The 17,316-nt window shown below is 34.5% G+C and overlaps 1 protein-coding gene across 1 annotated transcript; it reads right to left on the reverse strand.

The window, feature by feature from the left end:
• Positions 1–562: 562 nt before the first annotated feature.
• LOC146141231 (protein kintoun-like) lies at positions 563–12,892 on the reverse strand. Its single transcript, XM_083391852.1, has 15 exons — positions 12,757–12,892; positions 12,206–12,371; positions 11,466–11,608; positions 10,724–10,901; positions 10,279–10,395; positions 9,092–9,276; positions 7,993–8,188; positions 7,414–7,551; positions 6,979–7,075; positions 6,194–6,330; positions 5,705–5,888; positions 4,686–4,920; positions 3,922–4,062; positions 2,626–2,801; positions 563–1,633 (listed from the first exon to the last, which is right to left on the reverse strand). Exons 1-15 carry the CDS (start codon positions 12,838–12,840, stop codon positions 1,423–1,425), a joined length of 2,388 nt encoding a protein of 795 aa, XP_083247978.1. The 5' UTR covers positions 12,841–12,892; the 3' UTR covers positions 563–1,422.
• Positions 12,893–17,316: the final 4,424 nt, after the last annotated feature.

A 17,316-nucleotide genomic window follows, 5' to 3' on the forward strand; every position in this document is an offset into this window, starting at 1 on the left:
AAAATTAAACTTAAACGATTTAAAGGCGCATTTTCGCTTTTCGAGAATCGATAACCTCTTTGAAACATAGATATGTAATAAAATTTACACCCATTCAACCGAAAACCTTAGCAAAATATACGACTGTGAAGTGTTCTTAAGATTACTTCCGTTTGGCGTCACGTTTAGTTTAACTTTGTTTGTGGTCACGTTTTGAAGTAACTTTGTGATGTCATCTTTAAACATGTTATGGTAACCACAAAAAAAATCCTAGAATCGCGAATGGGTGTGGATAGTTGTTTGTTGGCAGCTTAAACACGACTCTCCATCCTAAGTTTTCAAGTAAACGGTGTAGTTTTGGATTCATGCCACCCAAACAAAATCCTAAATCCGCGTCACTTTTAACTGATTTGTTACGAGTTTGGTATTATTTTTGTAATTATTTAATGACAAATGCTAATTAATATAACCCATTTTAAATAATTGTGGGTCTTAACTAAAACGGTGTCCAAAAAACATTCTTTTTATTTCGCTCGGGAAATGCTAAAACCTTGTGTAGTACTCTTATGATTTTTTTTGCAAAACTTGGTACATTTTATTTAGCAAAACAAAAATCATTTAAATAAAAAACGTGAAACTTCGCGTTCAACACAGTGCTACAGTGGGGGAAAATAGGAAAAGTAGAGAGAGATATTCAAAGAATGTTTTCTTTTTGGCAAAACTTTACCAGTCGCAAAAACCTAAACGTACACATTTTTTAGACAATTTTAAGATTTTGAGTTAAATAACCTTACAAAAAAGCCTCAAACATTTGACAAAGTCTTACAGAATAAGTTACTAACCTACATTGGCACACAGATCATTTTGCATTTTCAAAATTCAATTAGTTCGAAAATAGAAGCGGTAGGAATACAAGATGGCTTGGAATCGCTAAAAAATTAAATCGTCAAACTTTTTTTAGAAATCTTGTTAATTATTTGAACTAGTTCACTGTTTTTGTTTGGATAAATAAAGATTTGAAAATTTTACACGAGCGTCAAAGTTTTGAAACATAATGGTTTGATTTAAAGGTAGAATGGATTGTAAAGCGCATACAGAAGTAGGCAGAAGTTTGTAAACGTTTTGAAATAATCTTAACTCCATTCCAACATTATGAAGAAAGCAGCAGTTTAATGTATATATATATTGTTATAGTGTTATAGTGCTTTCTTGACCATGCTAAAAATGAATGAATCTTTGTGCAAAACGTTCACAAAATTCAGCCTGCTTCTGTACGAATTTCGGTATTTATTCGACGTCTGACTACAACCCTTATGCTCCAAATCATCCTATTTGCTGTTATTAAGCCAATAAAGAATTGCAAATTACCGACAAGTCTTAAAACAGAGTAAAACGACCTTTTCTAACCAAAAAACAAACACGCTAGGGAAAGCCCCGATTTTGCTACACGTCATCGTCGATCTCGAAGAGCAGGGAGTCGGTTGTCAAGGCAACGGCGGACTTTGTCACGTGATCGTGGATGATTTCTTCCATGGAACCGTCCGAGTTCTTCACGGTGACGATTCCTCCCACTCCTCTTGCTCCTGAGGAGGAATTAGTGAGAGGAGCGCTCTGCTCATCTTCGTCGTCACTGTCCTGGAGAACTTCGTCTCGCCTATAAGAGTTTTTGGTTTATTTTTGTTCTTGTTTATTTGGGACTCGAGGGAAACACATAACAAAACGTACAAAGCAACAATTAATTAAAGCAGAATAATCTAGAATACATAAGTAATAAAATTTATAATTTATTTAATTATTTATTTTTTCGTCTCTCCCGACATTATTGGAGAGTTTTTTATGTTTATCTTGGTTGTTGTTTAATTGGGAAACATCAATTCAGATTGAAACCGAATTCGTAATAAAGCCTATTTAGGGGAAAACACGATAAGACCTACAAAGCAACGATAACTTTTAGCAAAATAATCTACAATACCATATAGCAGCGTTTCTCAACCGGTGCGCCGCGAAAGGAAAAACATGTCGAAATAAGTCTAAAACTAATCGGAATACGACTTTAATGGACAAAATAACGTTTTTAGTCTCAAAGGCTGGAAGTCCCTTTAAAGAAATGCAACTATAAAACCCATATAATAAAAAAGGCAGGCAGTTTAAGAAAAATTTCGGTACACCTCAAAAATTTCACGCTCGCTTAGCTCATAAGGTGCGCCCCCAAGTAAAAAAGGTTAAGAAACACTGCCATATAGTATTAAGACCAACGACATATTAAAGCCAAATACACAGTAATACGCAGTACATCATAATATCAAAATCTGAACACGACCTAAATCTGTCGGAATACGTCCTAAATTCATCCAAATACGGCCTAAATAGTCAAAATAACGCCTGGAACTGTAGGTAGAAGGTATGGGACGATTGGGGCCATGGATCTGGCATCGGCGGTTTTGGTGTCGACGTTTGGGCGCCGCTGTTATGGCACCGAATTGTTTGCCAGAGACTTAAAATTGGATCGTTTGACGTTTTTCGAATATAGTTCGACCAAAACATTACAAATGTCAACACAATTAAAAAAAGTCTACACGATTTAAAGCATTTAACGGCACTTTTGAAACACTTACTGCACATAAAGTTAAAAAAGATTTACTTCACCTCCTCGCGTGTTCTTGAACTTCTGAAGCAAACGAAGTCGGTTCCTTCTCAGTTTGCGGAGGACTTTCTTCCGGAAGATGCTCGTCTCCATTTGTTTCCTCTTCAGGAGTAGGATCAGGTGAAATCCCGTTCGGAGTCGCTTCTTCAGGGGGTGATTTTTGGTCTTCAGGCTTCGGCTGAGTTAAAAATAAAATTAGAGTTGTAGATTTAAAACGTTGTTGCCTGGTAATAAAATTGCAAAGCCAAGAAGGTCGAGTAGATCGACATCATCTTGATTATTAAGACGTTTCGATACGAGCTTGCAATTGCATCATGTCACATTACCTGACGATGATACAAGTTCGTATCGAAACGTCTTAATAATCAAGATGCTGCCCATCTACTCGACCTTTTTGGCTTTGCAATTTATTATCAAGCAACATTACAGATCCGTATATAGTGTTCCCAAGTAAAACGTTGTTTATTTGTAAAATATTATCCTTTGATTCGTCTTGTGCATGCCAGTTGTGATATAACGTTATGCTTAGGCAGGTGTGAAATGTTTTAAGGATGGAGGATGTCCGGTACATGAAAATTATTCCGATACCCGATCCCGATATATCGGAGAAAAAGTATCGCGACCCGATCTGATACCAAATGACGTCATTACTAGCTCAAACAAGCAAAACAGATGGAATTTAAAAGTTAAGGCTTCGGCTGATTCAAATTAAAATTAAAGTTTGACATTTAAAATCGTTATTTATTTGTAAAAGTTTAACGTTTCGATTATTATACTTAATTTACGTTATTAAATATATTTTTATTTTAAAGCAGTAAGATTAAGGTATTGGCGCTAATTCAGCTAATAAACTAAATTTCTGTTTATTCTACAAAATAAGGCAAACTGTAAAACTTAAACTTTTTTCGACGGGAATCCAAATAATCTAACACATAGATATTAGCAGACAACATAAAACTAATTTAGGGGTCACCAACCTTTTTATAAAAGGCAGGATAGCTGTTTTGCCTGACGATTGCGGGCCAGGTATCAGGTATTATATTTTGTATTGACCTTATTTGATTTGGCTATTAGTCAAGGACAAAAAAACAAACAAAAAAAACATAAAGGTATCAAGTGGGCTTCATGAAATTATCGTCTATATTTAGATATCACCAAAAGTTAGCTTAGTTTTGCATCCAACAAACATCAAACTTGTTTTGGTAAATATGCTTTTGTAAGTCCGACTAATTAAACCTGCGGGTCGTAGTTTGGTGACCCTGGAAGTAAACCATAGAAAAAATGAACGTTAAACTCACCTCCAGTTCGAGAATGAGAAGGTTTTTCTCTTCCTTGACAACTTTGCAGATCGATAGGGGGGTTGGTTTGATCTTTTCCGCATGCGAATGCACCAAGGTATAAAGCTCGCACACGTTTCTCTCAGTCGCGAATCTACGACTCTGAAATATAAAGTTTAATTTAGTGTTTCTCAACCTTTTTCGCGGCGACCCAAATATTAGGCATAAGTGTAACAGCAAAGCCTTGTCAACCCAATTCTATATACTGAAGTTTTTTTTTCGTTAGCTGACAAAATATAAGAAATTTATACTAAGGGAGTTTAAAAACAACTATGCAATACAAACTGCAGTGAGCTTTAAAAAAAATTTGATCAAACATTAGTTTTAAATTTTTTTCAACAACATTTGAACTGTACTCCATCTTCATTAAGAAAAAATACCGCCTGATTTTTTTGTGTTTTCTTTGCTTCCAGACAGCAATATATGTTGATAGTTCATTACTCTGACAAATATCACCGAATAGGTCATCAAAACGCTGGCACATATAATAGAGAATATTTGTCGGACGATCATTTTTTCAACTGGAAATTTAACTTACTTCTTTTATTATCTTTATCGGATCTAGCCCTTGGGAAATGTCAATTGGTGATGTTTTTTTATTTTTGGCTACGTATATATTTTTTCACTAAGTTTAAAGTTGATTGATGAAAGATGATGAAGATTACTAAGTTGGTAGTCCAAACGAAAAAATGTCGGATGAACATTAAACTGATCCTTTAACTTACTTCCAAATTATCTTTATCGAATCCAGCCCTCAAGAAATGCCAGTTGGTGTCTGGCTCCACCTTGCGGAGACAAAACACGGCGTTGTTTCCTGACACGTCGACCCTTGACCTTTGGGGGTCAACCCGACACGCATCATCGAACTCGACCCAGAGTTGAAATACTGAGTTAACCATATCGTCGTCCAGGCATTCCGACAGACAGCAGAATTGCAGCATGTTGTCGTATACCGCGTACCTATAGAAGAGTTGGTGTTTTGCTACTTGCCTATTTTGGTATTTTTTTAATTAATAAGAATATGTCAATATTTTGGTTTTCAAACCAACCTGGGTGTATGATGGTTAAATTGGTATATGTTGGACATTATTTTTTACTTTTAAATAGGACAGGTTCTCAACTTTAAATGAGCCGTGGTCTATTTTCAAGGACGCTCAACACCTTGTGCACCTTTCTTACGTTTTCGAACTTCCGCATAAACTATAGCTGTGCGGTAATTACCTATTCTAGTTAATAAACTATGTCAAAAACACTAGTTTTTATGCTATACTTAGTTGCGCAGGAAACCCGGTAATTTGCCTATAGGGCCTGTATAAATAGTTCGGATAATTGCCTTCATCAATGTTTACCACATACCCTATTTAAAAAAATAACATTAACTAAAAAGAATATGGTTAAAATCGGATACTAAAACGCTTCGATTGATTTAAAAAAACATCAGTTTGCTGACAAAACATAGATTACTACTTTCTCCATCTAAAAGTAGTTATATAATGTACCGGAGTACTAACTCGTAAATTGACTAAGTGGATATTTAAAGAAAAGTTTTGTCCCAAAATTTACTAGATTCTTCTCATTTAATAGCAATATTTTCAGTTATTTCACACAACAAACCCACTTACCACAGACTCTCCTCAAATACACTCGTAAATTGATTTAGTTGATTTTTCAAGGAAAATTTTTCTCATTTAAAGACAATATATTAACTTTTTGGTATCGAACTATTATTTTTTAATCCACTAACCATAGACTCTCCTCAAATATATGCGGGACTTCTATGATGAAGGTGACGTAATGTTCGTCTTGTTGGAATGCGTACTGAGGACATCTTCTTATCAGCCCTTCATATTTCATCACCATATCAATGAGAAATGCAGAGTTCTTGGTGAGAGGAGAAAGCTTAGTGTTGGGACTGTGGTCGGGCTCGTCTGAACAACACAAGTTTTTTGTATTTTAAATTTTAATGATTCATATTTAATGATTCATTAAATCAGGATTGCCATAAAGTTTCATGAAAAAAATCACATTCAAAGACTTTTCCAAAAAAATTTATAGCTTTTGAAAGATCTAAAAATTGGGTGGTTTGATGTTTTTTATATAATTTAAAAACAAAACAGTAAATATATACCATGGTCAACACAAGAAACAAATAGTTAAAAAGTTGTTTTTTAACGCCTTTACTTAACTTAATCTCTTGGCTGATTTACGCTGCGCAAAAGTCTGCAAACGTTACCTTTTGAAACATCGTCGTCGCTCCACAGCGCCCCCTCCTGGTAATGACGTCGTCCTTCTTCGACAAACGACGGTTGCTGTTTGGGGGAATCACCGCTTTTCGTTTTGTCCGCCTTCGTTTTGGCAGCGGGCTGAGAACTTGAATAAAAACGACTTTTATTACAGCCTTAACTTGATAACAAAAATCTAAGTACTACAACATTCGATAAAATCTTTTTTTTTTTTATACATTCGATAAAAAAGTGGCGCCATGATTTATTGCTAACACGTCTGAAAACAGAGAAACATATGAAATGTATTTCTCTATATATCGCCTACTTTCCCTTTCACTTCTATTTTTTTTTCTTTTTGTGTTTTACCGTTTTTAGCTTCACTTGTATTTTTACACTGATGTTTGCCGAAACGCTTGTAAACAACAAAATGTTGATTTAATCGAATATTATGGTTTTAATATTTTTACTGAAATATTTTGATCAATTTTAAAACAAAATCGTTAAAAGAATATTATTTTAATTCGTTTTAGATTAAAAACTCGTAAAGTGTAAATTCTTTCGAATCTGTTGCATTGAAAAATCAAACAACGCAGCATTTTTGGTAAAATTCAAACTAGATTAAACCGAAGAATTTGTGAACACAAGCGGTTTACAAACTAGATTACAATTAAAAATAGCCGCGTATTTAAACGTCTTTTTAGAATTATCTAGTTGTTCAAGTCTGAAATGGTCCATGGACGAAAACGAGCTCTGAAATGACACTTCTTTACCATTTGTCCCACAACTCACAAACCTGTCAGTTTGTGTTGGTTTGCTTGATTTTTGATCAGCTGATGGTGTAGCTTTGCTGGGAGCATCTGTTCCACTCTGGTTCGATGTTGGGGCAGGGGCTGTTCAGAAAAAGGTTTTACAATTACATAAATATGTTGTGGTTATACTGAAGCTCTCCCGATGTTTATTGATTTTCCTAAAGGTTTCGGCTTCGTACGAATGCCTACATCAGGGAATGTTTTACTTTTGCGTTCTGTTTAGCGTGATGTGTTACTTTTCCTGATGAAGGCTTCCTGTAGAGTTAGCTGAAACATCGGATATAACAAATAAGTACCGGAAGAGCTTTAAGTTTTTGACACAAATAAAAAAAATATATAAAAGTATAACAATTAAAAAAGGTAATGCAAATCCACAACTTAAATATTTTTAATTCCATCTGAAAAAATTCAAAATTAACCTGTTGTCGTCGCGTCGTCAGCAACTTCAGCCACCAGAGGGGGTGATGTGAAGGGGATAAGTTTTGGGGGAGGAGGCGCCGGTAAAACCTCAAGGGTTATCGTCAAGCGATGACGACTCTTGTCAAACTTTGCAAACCCTGGAGAAACAATAAAATTTATAATCAAATGGTTTGAAAGAATTGGACAAACAATTAATTTAGCAATAAAAGACACCTTAAAGCTTAAAAAAAGAAAAAAAGAAACAATTTAAAAAGGCAAAGTATATAAGTGTACTTTTAAAGTAAGTGGAAATGCAATTTAAAATATAAAGAGATCAGTTAAAAATTGTGAAAAAAAAATACCCATTTTGGAACAATTTTCGTAATAAAAATACATCTGGTTTAAAAAGGTGGAATAAATCAAACTGTGATGATAGGTAAAATACATGTATATTAATGTTAAGCATTGGAAATATGTTATTCGTAAAAAACTAATAAAAAAATAAATAAAGTCCAGCAATTTGTAGCAATTTTAAGAAGAAACTAGCTGCCAACAAAATATAATATTGCCGGATTTGTTGCCAAATCTTTCAGATTTACCTTTATTTTCATCGACAGGGTAAGGCAACTCAAAGTCGAGTTTATATTTTGCCGGCTTCTCCGAGTCGAGGTGAAGACGACGCTCGAAAACCTCGAGGTTAACGGAGTTTGCTGCGCTCAACAAAGGAAGGTCGATGCTAATTACAAGTTCTTTCGGCCAGTTGTCAGGGGCAACCTCACCAGCCATGCGATAGTTCTGAATTATAAATAAATAGTAGATTATACACTTCCATTTTCTCACACTGACCATAAGATAGTTCTAAGTAGGAGTGCTCGACACCTGATATTTTATTCCGATATTTTGACAAAAAGTAGCGTGATTTATTCGTAAACACAAATGACAACATCAACACTCAACAGCCATGAAATAGTTTCAAATAATTATGAGTACATAATAGGTGACAGTTTTTAAGAACTGGCTAGTTGATAGTTTTAAGTAAAAGTCAAATATTAAAGAATATAGGATTTGTCCTGTCATTTTGTAGCACCAGCCAAGCAATAGTTGTAAACAAAAATGATGAAAATTGTGCCTTTTCGTAGATCATATTTGAGAATCAGTGGTCTAGTAGGTCTAATAGCAACCCATGATTTCTTCAGTACACTTGCCCGTCGCGCGTGAATCAATTGCATAAAATATGGTAACGAGCAAATAAGGGACATACAAATACCCTATTTGATATAACTCTAAACCATACTCACCCTTGAAGGCCGGTAAAAATACAAAAATCATTTCACAAACTGGCAAACAAAAATTCAAAGGCTCAATTTGTTACTGAGAGTACTACGCCAAGCTATTAATTAACAACACTTACAAGGATTATAGAAATACAAAGGTTTACTAGATAATCTGGAAATATTAGTTTAAAATTTGCACATTTCTGGACAAATAATTATTTTAGCATAATAATAAGAGGTAAGACCACAATAACTTAACATTCTAAAATTAGAAAATTACTTTCAATTTTTTTGTGAAAATACGTTGAAATTTACTCAGAAAAATAAATATATATAGTTTGTCAACTGTGCAAAAAAAACACTCTTTTTGGGCCGGAAAAAAATTATCACAGACCAGCGGATTGAACCATTGACCTAAACCAACCTGCATATCGAAGTATCCTCTGTGCATGATGCTATACTCGGGCTCGATGTAGCAGCTATCTCCACCACCAGACGTCGTGGTGTTTTTTCCCTGCCTCGCTTTCTTCACTTCTTCCTTCAGGTTTGGAAAGGGTTGGGCCTTGGATGCTTGCTTTGGCTTCGAAGGAACTGTTTCTTCATGTGAGCCTGTAAATACAGAAAGGTTGTTCCCAATTATTTTATATTAAACGTTTGCTTGGTTACAAATTTGAGTCCACACGTTCTTCACCCATACTACTAAAAAAGTGTAATAAAACTACCTTGATGAAATAACATTTAAAGTTAATCTAGCTCAGTGCTTGTTAACCGTTTTAAGTCAAGGCCCACCTGGCGAGCAAAGCGAGTGCGAATTTTTGGGGAGTATATATACCAGTATTTATTTTAATTTCTTGAAGTTTTTATTACATTGCCGAAAATAAAAAATGTTAAAAAATATATGTCCAATATTTTTTAATATGTTTTTCGTTTTGTGTGACACACTTGTCATTAGTCTTCCACGGCGCAACGGTAGAGAACCGCTGATCTAGTTGAAAAGGCAGATCAAAACGTAAACAAACCGGACAAACATTCGTGCGAAGCGCAAAGATTTTTCGCAATTACATGGTTAAAAAATAGTCAAAATGTTTGTGAAATAGGAGTGTCTAATTTGTCAAACAGGCGGCGGGCCGGATGAATTACATCGCCGGGCCGGATCTGGCCCGCAGGTGGCTGACCCCTGCTCTACAGCCCGTATTTCACCCAATTACATAAGAAAAATATGGTAGATATCTACAATCCACTTATATGCGTGTCACATACTTAATCCACCCACAATATATGGTTTGAAAATATTCAACCTTGCGTTTTTCCACCTTTGCAATTTACAGTTTGCTTCCCATTAGTTTAGAAATTTAGACTTCAATTCTACTGAATAGCTACAAGTAAAAAGCTTTATAAAACATATAACTAAATTGACCTTAAAATCAAAACAGTTTAAACAGGAAATAAAGAATTATTTCGTTTACCATGCTACCCACTTCTGTATTGGCTTATCTATTCAATCTACTTCTAACTACAACCTCTAGCCATTATGCTCCACAACAAAAAAGTTAATATATGTATATTTTTGTCAAACATTTTTTATAACTTTTAATAACCCGAACAACTGACCATTAAGTGGAGGCATCGGTGGCTTAAGTCTAACGTCGACATCGTCTTGTGAAGATTCACTTGCTTCAGCAGTTCCGTTTGCGTGCGGCGTTCGAATCACAGATGACATGGGGAGGCCTTAAAAACAGATTTTTTATATATATAAACAAAAAAATACAAACAAATTATGCTGACACACAATGCAAATACAGTAACTTTATTGTGTATCTTACTTCGTTTTAAAACAAGGGACACTGTTTTATTTTAAAGACAGATATTAGGTTAAAAGTTTTACACTCTGTGTATCAAAAGGTCACGATATAGTTTGTAAATAAAAAAAAGGAGGTATCTTTTAAAATAGTTTTAGTTTGCATGCATTGAGTTTTAAAGCATATAATTATCTTAAAAGTGAGTTACCATTCAAAAGCCATCTCTAAAACGTTGAACATAAAATTAGTATAAATACCTTTAAATGTCATCTTTGGTGTCTTGATGTTTATTTTGTCAAGTTTGACACCGAACTGTCGTTCAACGGCATCAAGCGCAGTGTCGTGAATCATCTTTTTAAAGCGAGAGTTCTTCTTCAGCAAGTAATAAGTGTCCGGGTGGAAAACAACATCATACACCATGCATTTTGTGCCAGCCTAGAGCAATAAAACAAAAAAAAATAAAGATAAACTGGAAAAATTTCAAAAATAACACAAAGTCAAAGAGGTAGAATATTTAGACTGTTTGACACAAAAAAATATAAAAAGGGAAACATTTCAAAAATGAATAACCTCAAGTCAAAAAGGAAGAGTTTAAGAACATTTTTGGGCTAAGAGCCAGTTTTGTTATTCATAAATATAAACAAAATAAAAAACATCTAAGACGTAATAAGAATTTCAAAGCCCATACGGAAGTAGGTATCATTTTTACCGTTTAGAATAACTCTGTATTCATTGAAAACATATAGAAGTGTTCAAAATGCTATCTACTTCTGTATGGGCATTGATATTCCTATGTTGTCTGACTACAACCTCCAACCATTATGCTCCAAAGTTTATTGTCAGCCACTATGGAGAAAAGACAAAAAAGACTGATGTTGAAAATGAATAAAGAGTTAAAGTACTTGAATTCCTATTATTATGCCTACTTCTGTATGGGCTTTGATATTCTTATTACGTCTAACTGCAACCTCCAACCATTATGCTTTAAAAAACACCTACTTTATCGACATCTTCTCTTGCTTGTGAAACACTGTGAGGAATTGACCACTGCATTCCACGGGTATTCCCCTGCACAGAGGGCCGGCTCCGCGGTTGACCCAAGTTGTCGTTCGTGCAAATGTTCACAAAACACTTCTGATTTCCTTTATAAGAGAATAAAAATTCTACTATTGCACGAAAGCACTTTGCTGTAGATTTTTTCAGTGTTAAATTCTGCTTTTTTTAAATTACTTGGCAAACTGAAATTTATTTTAACAAGATCAATTTCAAACTGTGTTTATGTCAAAAGAGGTCTTTTATAGTTGCTATGTTGCCTGGAAAACCAAACTATTATTTATTTTAAGGAAATAAATATTTTGAGATCAGTGGATTGGCGGCCGCAATAACCTAAGGTTTTCTGAGTGTAATACCTTTTAATTTAATTGACTGATAAATTCAAAATTGCACAGACGATTTCTTTATATTAAGTTTTGATTTTCAATCATTTGACAGCCTGAATACAATAAGTAGTTTGAACTTATTATTTTAGAAAATAACCTATTTGTATTACAAATAGGAAATATTTTAGTTTTAAAAGCCTTTAAAAAAACTACACCAAGACCATTTTACCATGTATTAAGATTTGCAAGTTATGAAATTGTTGTTTTGCAGAAAGTGTGCAGCTATTTATTTTAACTATGTTTGAAAGCCAGTCTTAGACAGAGACTAAACTTGTTAGATAAATAGTTTCCTTTGCTTACCATTAACACTAGTTTTTAAAACGTGGCCGGGTTTGGGGTTGATGAACTTTACGTCCATTCCTCGATCTCGCTCAAGCATCGCAATTTCCTCTTCGTAACGCTTGCGATTTTCTGGGTCAGAGATTTCTTCTGCATATTCACGAAGCAAGTCACGGAACTTCTCATCCTTAAGATAAATATATAAGTTGATAACTAAGAAGTTGTCTTATTAGATTTTTAAGTTATGTGTTCAACAAATGTAATCTAGCCCTTCTGATGCTGCGTTTTGATCATCGATTACGTATCATTACTTCATTAGTACACAAAAAACCATTGCAGATTAACTGAATCTATTGAACAATAATGCAAGCAAGGCAGGCCTGCAGTGAGGTTCGATGTGGTAGGATTGTAGACCAGCGCCGAAAAAACAGTATGTTTTGTAACTTCAGGGTATTACATGTAATATCAATCAAACTTCATAACTTAAGGGTGAATTGCAGATATAAAACAATATATTGGGTAAAAAATATACCCAGAAATATTTCATCAGGGCGGTACTGTTACGGCGTTACCTTCATGCATTTCGCAAGCCTGTCGATTTCTTCCTGACTTAAATCAAGTTCTTCAAGCTTTTCGCCAAATTTTTCAGAAGTCATTTTAAGCAAGCTTGGATCTTTGCCGTACAAAGTCAGTTTTGCCTAAACTAACCTTAAAAAAAACAAAAAACAAATATAAGTATACAAAACAAAAATTTCAAATATTGAAATAAAACGTGATTTTTTAAAACACTGGTTTTGTTTATGGTTTCCAATCCTTGACTACAGAGAAACTTATTGATTTAATTTTTTTATTTTTTGTTTATACCGCATACCAGCATTTAACTTCACCTATTTTGTTTAATTTTTGCAAAATTAATTGTATTTCTGACTGTTTTATAATATTTTATAAAATTACAATAATATTTATGACAATAATTACCCACGGGTTCAAGTAAATAAGACAGTTTAATATTGTGGTATTTGCCATATGAATTTTTACCAAATTAATACTAATAAAGCAACTGTATAACTTGGGATAAAATAAATATATTTTTCATCAGAACGGGAGTTGTCGAAGATGCTTATTGTTTTATTTTTGTTCTTAAGGCTGGTTCACACTAGACGCGTCTCGTCTAGTGTCAACGTAAAACGTTTTAAAAAAACACTTTCGGTTGCGGAAAAGTTGAAATATTTCAACTTTGACGCTTTCGGCTGCGGAGTCGGTTAAAAAAAAACCTATTCCGACTCCCGAGTCCGACTCCGGCCAAAAAAATATACCCGAGTCCAGCCAAATGTAAGATTTTGTCGAGTCCCGAGTCCAGCCCTGACTCTACAGCCTGTATTTTACCCATTTACGCAACTAAATTAAGGTGGATTTTCTGCAATCCACTCATATTGGTGTCATAATTGATTCACCCGCATTACATGGTTTAAAAATATTTCACCATTTGCTATTATACTTTTACAACTTACATTTTGCCGCCATAACAGTTTTTAAATTTGATACTGCGCATGCGCACGTCGGACTCGGGTAGTTTTACGCGGTCTTACTCGAGTCCCGAGTCCGACTCCGTAGCCCTAGTGTGAACCAGCTCTAAGATTAACATTAATAAATAATAACGAAAACTTTAAACATTAAGTTCTATCATAAATCAGTTTCTCTATATTTATAGCCAAACTTGAACATTATCTATTTTCCTTTCTTTTAACGCTTTTCTAAGCAATTTAAGTCAGTGGATCGTACTGATTTTTTTTGTTTGATGTACATTATTGTAATTGTCGTGTGCCTTGTGCCCAGTTAATATTAAATATATATGATTTCCTTACAATTAGTCAAGTAAGAACCGGTTAATTCCCTTTGGGTGCACGGAGTAATATTTGGGTTGTCGCGAGTATCAAACATTGCTTATTTGTGACGCGATTTGAAAGAGCTGTTTCCAAAACAAAAATCCTGGATTCAAATTATTAGTAGGTTAAAATCAAATTTATGTTTTTTATTGAATTTAAAGACTTCCCTTTTCGCATTCAATCACGTATTTTGTCTAAAACGTGAGCAGGGGGACACGAATTGTCTCAAGGGGGCCCATGGACGGGGGAAATCACCCTTGAAATGTTGAGAGACGCTGAGGAGGGTTTGATACACAATTTTCGATTAAGGGAGCATAATTTTTTTAATTCGGCCATGACGTAATATTTTTACGTAAAGAGCCTTTGATAGCTCCTACAAGAATTTTTCAGACCACGCCAAAAAGTTGTGCTTATATTTTTATGTAATCAAAGTACCCTTCTCAGTAAAGTAAAAGTTTTTTTTATCAAAACCGAAAAAATGGGATTTTTTTATGCGTTTAGCCTAACTTCTGTTGCAGATTTGCACAGCAATTAGAGAACAGCACTTTAATTAGGCCAAAACTACAAATATAATTTTACAATGATATTCAATGAGTTGTAAGAAAACGATTATTCTATCTTTGCTCTTTGGTATAAGGTTTGTGAACACCATTTTTGTATGGCTTAGACGCGGCGCTTAAGACCAGTGTTTCTCAATATTTTTCGCTGCGACCCAGCAAGTACTAAGCGAAAATGCCGAGCAAAGATATGGCGTCCCAATTATGTTCACTGAACAAAACACAAAATAGACAACAGCATCAATGAGCTTAGATTTGATTAACATAAGCCCAATTTTCACAGATGTGAAAAAATTTCGGACAAATCTTGGTAAGGACAATATTAAAAATCCAGCGTAGTATTCAGAAATATTAATTTTCCAAAAGAATACGAACAAGTTTAGCAAGCGTGACTTATATTGATGCGCCAACTTAACCAATAAGGAGAAATTTATAAACTTTCCAGAATTTTTAAAACAAACCTTTTACCTTCGACGCCGATTATGTGAGAAGCGTACATGTTAGGCTTTGGTGTGACGCAATTTTACCAATTAGTCTACACGGTTTATTTTGGTTAATTTCTGTCGGTAATTTTTAATACACGTTCTAAATATTGATGTAGTGGGTAAGAAAGTAACTTTTAGTTACTGTTTTGGTGATACTGTTAAAAAAATGTTTCAATTTCAACAAAAAAAGTGAAATAAACAACTTTATCTGGTAAAAGCACAATTAGAAGAAAAGTATGAATAGGTTAAATTGTGAAGTCACAACTACACAGATGACGTCAATAGCGTAAATGAAACAGAATTTTGTGCAGAGTTAATTCCTTCTCAATTTAATATTATTAAGACTTCTGCAAAATTGTGTTTCAAAGTTTTTTTTTTATCAAAATACATTTGAACGTGACGTCATCGATTTGGTGATGACGTCAGCAAAAAAAATTTCAATCAAATTGTAGAAAAATTCAAAAGGAAAAACTTTGCCAGAGCAACTTTTTGTCTATCTTCTAAGACAATTGCAGGAGAAGTTATGAAGCATCACCTGATCAAAACTTGAGATTTGCGAAAAAGAATTCAGCAGTTAAAGGGTTACCAATATGAAACCAATGGGCTGAGTGACACTGGTCTATATCATTAAAGTCAACTTCAAAAGTGGCATAATTTCATAGAGCTCCCAACTACCTGGTAATTGTTCGGCGGTTCAAGCGCCACTGATTAGCGATTTTTTTCGAGTGCTTTCCAACCCAAAAGCGATAACCGAGGCCACAACGTTACCAACAAGTTGCACTAAAAACGTGCAATTCCTTCAGCAACCCGTCGTTACAAGGTAATCTGATGCCGCTTCTTTTGTGCAATTTCTAAAGACGTGTTTCGCCGTGATTTAGCGGTCCGTGTTGTTAGAAGAACGGCTAGACGATATTTGCATAACCGGCCCTCCCCTTAAACAAGGGCGCAAATATTTGAAGCGACCATGCGACGAACTGGAAATAGATGAGCGAAAAGAAAACTGCTAAAATTAAACGCTGTTTGCCTTAGCCTATAACCGCACGCGAGTGACCATCTGGAACTTAAATACATTTTTACGACACCGGTGTTTCTGATTGAATGATCACATTACAATGCATAGCAAAAATTTTAATCGTTTTATTTGTTACTTTTTAATTAGAATATTTTTAACTATGACAACAAGCTAGGGATACCGATACTTGGTATTCCATATTCCGATAGTGATTGCGATATTTATTTATTTAAATATATGGATGTGCGAGCCAATACCAAATTTCGTTATTTCCATTGTCGAATTTAACGAAATTGGTCAAATTGATGAGTTTGTGTTTTGTGCAAGAAAGCCTATTTGTTTTTGAATTTTAATGTGACATCTTCTCCGAAATTTACCCTTTAAAGTAAAAAAACTTTATGTTGGATCGCCTGAATTACAAAATAATTTGGTATCAGATCAGAACCGATTCAACCTAGTATCGGACGAGTGCCCGATCCGATAACATCAAATAATCCTAATTAAAGAGCCTATGGTTTTCTAAACGTTTACATTTTAGAAAAAAATAATTGCTTGTATGGTTTTCCTTTGAGAAAAAAGCCACCGATTAAAATAGCTAGTTTTTAACTTATCTTTAAACAAGAAAACAGTTAAATTTTACGGCTGCTATTTTTGCGGTGGCACAGATGGCAGCATAAACACGCGAACGAGAATTTTCTAATCCTAAAAATTCACCTTCCGGCGCAACTGATTCTAATCTGGGAAAAGAACACAAAAATCGTCGCGATTTTTTTGCCCATTCTGTTGCGACGCGCGCCGCTCTCTATGACGAAACAATGGGTTGCGGTAATTCCCGTCGGGGAATGCAGTCGAACCCAGGGTGTATAATACCGGCCCCAAAATTGTTTCTCGACATTAAGCGCACTCGCCCCATCAAGCAACAAGTAATCAGATCAACGAAAAATATGCAACTGGTAAGTTGACGTTTTTGAGGAATAATTTGCAAAAAGTAGTTTTTTAGCGCTTCATTTAATACTCGACATTTGTGTTTAAAAATGAATTCTAATCAATATTTTTTACCGTTCTTTTGCTATGACGCAGTATTTCGTTTTTTGTTTTGTTTAGTGAGTATTAAATACTGATATAATATACTTGTTCAGTCGCTTTTTAGGTTCATTAGGTTCATTGTTAACAGAGTTATTTATCAGTACGG

The sequence above is a fragment of the Ascidiella aspersa genome, chromosome 6 (assembly GCF_963924565.1).
Source record: "Ascidiella aspersa chromosome 6, kaAscAspe10.2, whole genome shotgun sequence".
Taxonomy (NCBI): Eukaryota; Metazoa; Chordata; class Ascidiacea; order Phlebobranchia; family Ascidiidae; genus Ascidiella; species Ascidiella aspersa.

Bases quoted from the DNA above. Each gene is read 5' to 3' on its own strand.
- LOC146141231 (XM_083391852.1), bottom strand. From the start codon at position 12,840: ATGACTTCTGAAAAATTTGGCGAAAAGCTTGAAGAACTTGATTTAAGT. The intron at 12,372-12,756 runs GTAACGCCGTAA...ATTTATCTTAAG, and splicing joins GGCTTGCGAAATGCATGAAG to GATGAGAAGTTCCGTGACTT. The intron at 2,802-3,921 runs GTGAGTTTAACG...TTTTTAACTCAG, and splicing joins TTCTCATTCTCGAACTGGAG to CCGAAGCCTGAAGACCAAAA.